This window comes from Glycine soja, chromosome 16 (genome assembly GCF_004193775.1).
Source record: "Glycine soja cultivar W05 chromosome 16, ASM419377v2, whole genome shotgun sequence".
Classification (NCBI taxonomy): Eukaryota; Viridiplantae; Streptophyta; class Magnoliopsida; order Fabales; family Fabaceae; genus Glycine; species Glycine soja.
This window is the reverse complement of record NC_041017.1, coordinates 18,125,979-18,130,707: the sequence shown is the minus strand read 5'-3', so window position 1 is coordinate 18,130,707 and position 4,729 is coordinate 18,125,979. Positions and strand designations below refer to the sequence as shown.

The 4,729-nt window shown below is 36.5% G+C and overlaps 1 protein-coding gene across 1 annotated transcript; it reads left to right on the top strand.

Moving 5' to 3' along the window:
* The first annotated feature begins 2,496 nt into the window (after positions 1-2,496).
* LOC114390226 (linoleate 9S-lipoxygenase-4-like) lies at positions 2,497-3,301 on the top strand. Its single transcript, XM_028350928.1, has one exon. It carries the CDS (start codon positions 2,771-2,773, stop codon positions 3,284-3,286), a length of 516 nt encoding a protein of 171 aa, XP_028206729.1. The 5' UTR covers positions 2,497-2,770; the 3' UTR covers positions 3,287-3,301.
* The last annotated feature ends 1,428 nt before the right edge of the window (positions 3,302-4,729 follow it).

The window sequence follows — 4,729 nt, the reverse complement described above, 5'->3', positions numbered from 1 at the left end:
AACCAAGCTCTTAAATTTCAGAGAATGAACCGTTGTCCACTAGTTAACAAAGAGGAAATGTGATAACTTTCAACCCTGCCACTTGTCAAGGAATTAGCGATGTTGATTTGCATTATATATTTTTGTTAGGTTGTGTCTTGAATAATAACTTTTCTCTTGCATGTAATCGGGCATTGATACATCCCTCGTATTCACAACAATAAAAAACTTCGTACCCCATTGCTCAGAGGCTCTTCGCTATGCGAAGGTATGGGGGAGGGATGTTGTACGCAGCCTTACCCTTGCATATGCAAAGAGGCTGTTTCCGGATTCGAACCCATGACCAACAAGTCACCAAGGCACAACTTTACCGCTGCACCAATATTGTAATTTTTTTATCGGTATCATTATTCATTAAGTGGTTATGGAAATTGCGATTCCAACCATAACTATTTGATGAGTTAAAAAATTGGGTCGGCATTTGAATGTTGTCTTCCTTTAGCATCATGATAATCGAAATTATCTTTGAAGGAATTTGTGGTTAGCGTGCTATATTCTACCCAAATAATATTTTTTTCAAATAAATTCTTTGTCGATCATTTGGATCATCAAAACAATGACCAGATTAATGTATTAAGAATAAAAAATCTTGCAAGCAATAATTACAAGGAAGATTTTCCTTTTTACAACACATTGTAGGTTAATTTGTAGCTTTGAGGCCTCATTCATGTTTTTGGCATTAGATAAATATAGAAACCTCTACGAGTGTGAGTATTCTTTGAATTGTGAGGTCTTTTCTACCTTATATTGGAAGTTTGAAGGGAAGAAGAAGAAGACACAATCGTGGGGGTGTAGAAATAGGATTAAAAAAGGTACAAGGGGGCTAACTTAGCAAACAGGGAGGTGCATTTAGCAAGAGCATAAAATAAAATTGGAGATTATATTAGTACTTAGAATAACTAAAAGGATAATAAATTGTGTCTTAATTAGTTTAATAAAATAGGTGTTGTTACTAGTAAAAGTGGCCTGTCATACATAAGTGACTTAGATTAAATATAGAATTGAGCCAAAGTGACTCTAGTTTAATTAGTTGGGGGTTTCTAGTCTCACCCCCAAATCTCATCCCCCAGCATTGGTAAAATTACCTACCTACCATCTTCCCTCACAATCTTCTCTTATGACACTCCCACCATCTCTTCTCTCCTTTTTTTGCATCACATCCTAGGGGCAGGAGGTTAACATCAACATTGGTATAGAGAATGGAGAGTATAGTATAGTAGGGTTTGGTTACTTATATAGAATAATGAAATGAGCATGGAGAGTGTTGGTTGGTGGGGGCGAGGGAGTAAGTACTGTCTGTAAAGGACAAGCCCTTTGTCCTCTCCTCTCCCCAATTTCATTCACTACTCTGTCGTTTGGGTGTTCCTACTACTACTGCTACTACCTTGATGATGGATATCTAGACTTCTCTCTCTCTCTCTCTCTCTCTAATTGATTATGCTAGAGTGGACAACAAGTAAGAAAATAAAAGCATGTCTAGTAGAGGGAAAGGAGTGGGAGGGTGCAAATAGAATGATGCACCCACTATTCCTAATTTCCATTCTCACATGGGATGGGGTTTCTATCTTCTACCATTGATTTGAATGATCAATCATCTCATTCTCCCTCAACGGATCCTTCCTCTGCATTGCTACCATTTACTTAATAAAGAAAATGACAGTGATATATCTTTGGGTACAATAGTTTATTAAACAATAATTAGTTATCAACATTTGTGGTTCTAAATAATAAGGAGTTAAACAAGTTTAAATTCAACATAAATAACACAAATATTGAGAAAATTTTAGGTCCATTATTTATTCAAGTTTTAGGTTAATTAGAAGAAGTTGAGCAAAATAAAAATTAGGTTAATAAGAATATTAGTTGGGTTAATTTAATGACTCAATAATTACTTATTAATTTATTATCTTTTCCTAGTATGTAAGTCACTTATATACCTACCTTCTCTAGTCTTTGGCTTGTTTGCCAAATTTTATAAAGTTACACTTTTAATTAGTTTTTATAAAATGTAAATTTTATCAATTTAGTTATTAAAATAAATCAAGGTTTTTACCTGTTATGGACCAAGGCTTGTTATGGACCAATTCTTAAGGCCTGACCTAGCCTATTTCAAAGCTCAGCCTGGTCTGATAAGCCAGAAATTAACTTTGTCACCTTATTCTCAGTCTCGCCAACGAACGAATAAGAGTCCCAAATTTTTCATCAATCTAATTCTATTTTAATTTTTTTTATTTCTAGCCATGATTGTTTCTATTTGTTTGGATTCAGCTCTAGCCTTTTGTGTTGGAAATAGTTTCTTGTTCCGATTCAGCTCTAGTTTTGCGTTTGACAGTAAATTAAAAAAAAAGAAAAGAAATCAAAAAGTGCATACAATGGGGGAACACATGAATGCATCATATAAAAAGTCATCAATGACATAAGAAGAAAAAAGGTTTCAGGCTTGATATAACTCTTGTGCTAATCAATGTTATTTGGGTGCTTTTAATTCAGAGGAGTTGCTGTTAAGGATCCATCTGCTCCCCATGGAGTTCGACTTTTGATCGAGGACTATCCTTATGCTTCTGATGGGCTAGAGATATGGGATGCTATCAAGTCTTGGGTGGAAGAATATGTCTCATTCTACTACAAGTCAGCTGAGGAACTTCAAAAAGACCCCGAACTCCAAGCTTGGTGGAAAGAACTTGTAGAGGTGGGTCATGGGGATTTGAAGGATAAGCCATGGTGGCAAAAGATGCAAACTCGTGAAGAGTTGGTTGAAGCTTCCGCTACCCTCATATGGATTGCTTCAGCTCTTCATGCTACTATTAACTTTGGACAGTATCCATATGGAGGTTTATTCCTGAATAGGCCAACTATTAGCAGGAGATTCATGCCTGCGAAAGGGTCTCCTGAATATGATGTGTTGGCTAAGAACCCTGAGAAGGAGTTTTTGAAGACTATTACTGGCAAGAAAGAGACCCTCATTGACCTTACAGTTATAGAAATTTTATCAAGGCACACATCTGATGAGTTCTACCTTGGGCAGAGAGATGGTGGTGACTACTGGACTTCTGATGCCGGGCCATTAGAGGCCTTTAAGAGGTTTGGAAAGAATCTTGAAGAGATTGAAAAGAAGCTTATAGAGAAGAACAATGATGAGACATTGAGAAACCGCTATGGGCCGACTAAAATGCCTTACACTTTGCTCTATCCTTCTAGTGAGGAGGGATTGACTTTCAGAGGAATTCCCAACAGTATCTCTATCTAAGGGTTCTATGGTTCCTGAAGTATTGTCCCTGGTTTTAAATAAATGTGAAATAGAAGGAATTCGATTCCTTCATCAGTTGTGTATGTTTAAGTTATGTATTTAGAGTGACTGAATGTACTTTACTTGCCATATATCTTATTTTGGGATAAGTGAAGGACCCTACTTAGTAAAACCAACTCTATTCAGTGACTGATAAAACAACAACAACAACCAAGCCTTTTCCCACTAGGTGGAGTTCACTACATGAATCAGACAATGCTATAATGTTCCATTGTATCTCTAAATGTTTTTTTTAATTCTTTTGCTTATGGTTTTTCTTACTCTCCCTCTGCCTCTAGTGACTAGGCTATCCTCCATTTGATCTACTCTCCTTACTAAGGCTTATAAGATCATCCTCACATATGCTCAACCCTCTAAGGCAAGAATCTACCATCTTTTTTTACAACAGGTGCTACCCTAACTTTTTACCCAATGCATTCATTTGTGTGTGTGTGTGTGTCTTTGTGTGTGTGTGTGTGCGTGTCTCTATGTATCAGCTATCGACTTTACGCCATATAGAGGGCAACAGTGTATCAAATAATGGTGAGGACAAAAGATGGCAAAGAGAGACAGAAAGACAGAGAGAGAGCAGCAGTGTGTCACACAACATTTTAGACGTCTTTCTAAAAGCTATACTTTAGGTGAACATGCTTCTATTTTTGTTTTTAAGAATTGAATTCTATTTGAATGTAAATGTTTCCACTTAAAATACGTATCTCTACATGCAACAAATAGTTGGACTTCTAAAGGATATTGAACCTACAAACTAGTTAGTCAGCATGATGAGAAAGAGTTAAGCATTTTCTCTGTATTTCTTTAGTATTCATCAATTGACTACAACTCTAATATACACAATTGACCAAAAGACTCAAGCAATTGACCACAGGAACAAAAGCAGCAAAGTAGGTAGCCTTACTGAAGTTATTGCTATCCTAGCAATTACATCAAAACATTCAAACATTGCAGCAACACCAGCAATCAATGCATTGCAGTTCACACACGTAAACTAGTATCAAAGATTCAAAAATTGAAGAAATGGGATACCTGAAAAAGTTAACAAGTTATAACTCGAAAATATAATCCTCTTAACAGAGACAAACTTCAACATGTTTCCAAACTAAACTACAAATGAAAAAGAGACCAAGCTTACCTCGAACCCAAACAGTGATAATGGCAGTGAGATCTAACAAAATGGCACGAAACTTGAAGCTTTCCTCGTACCTCAATCAGCAATACTGCAACTGAAGACGTATTATTATTATTATCATCAATAAAACATGAACACCTACTCAAACTTAGCATACACGAAGTAGACCTACGTACCTCGCGGAGAAAGTTTTGAGCTTTGAGCACCCACGAGTGTTTCAGCTCCCTAGTACCTAGCGGAGGAGTGTATAGGGTTTT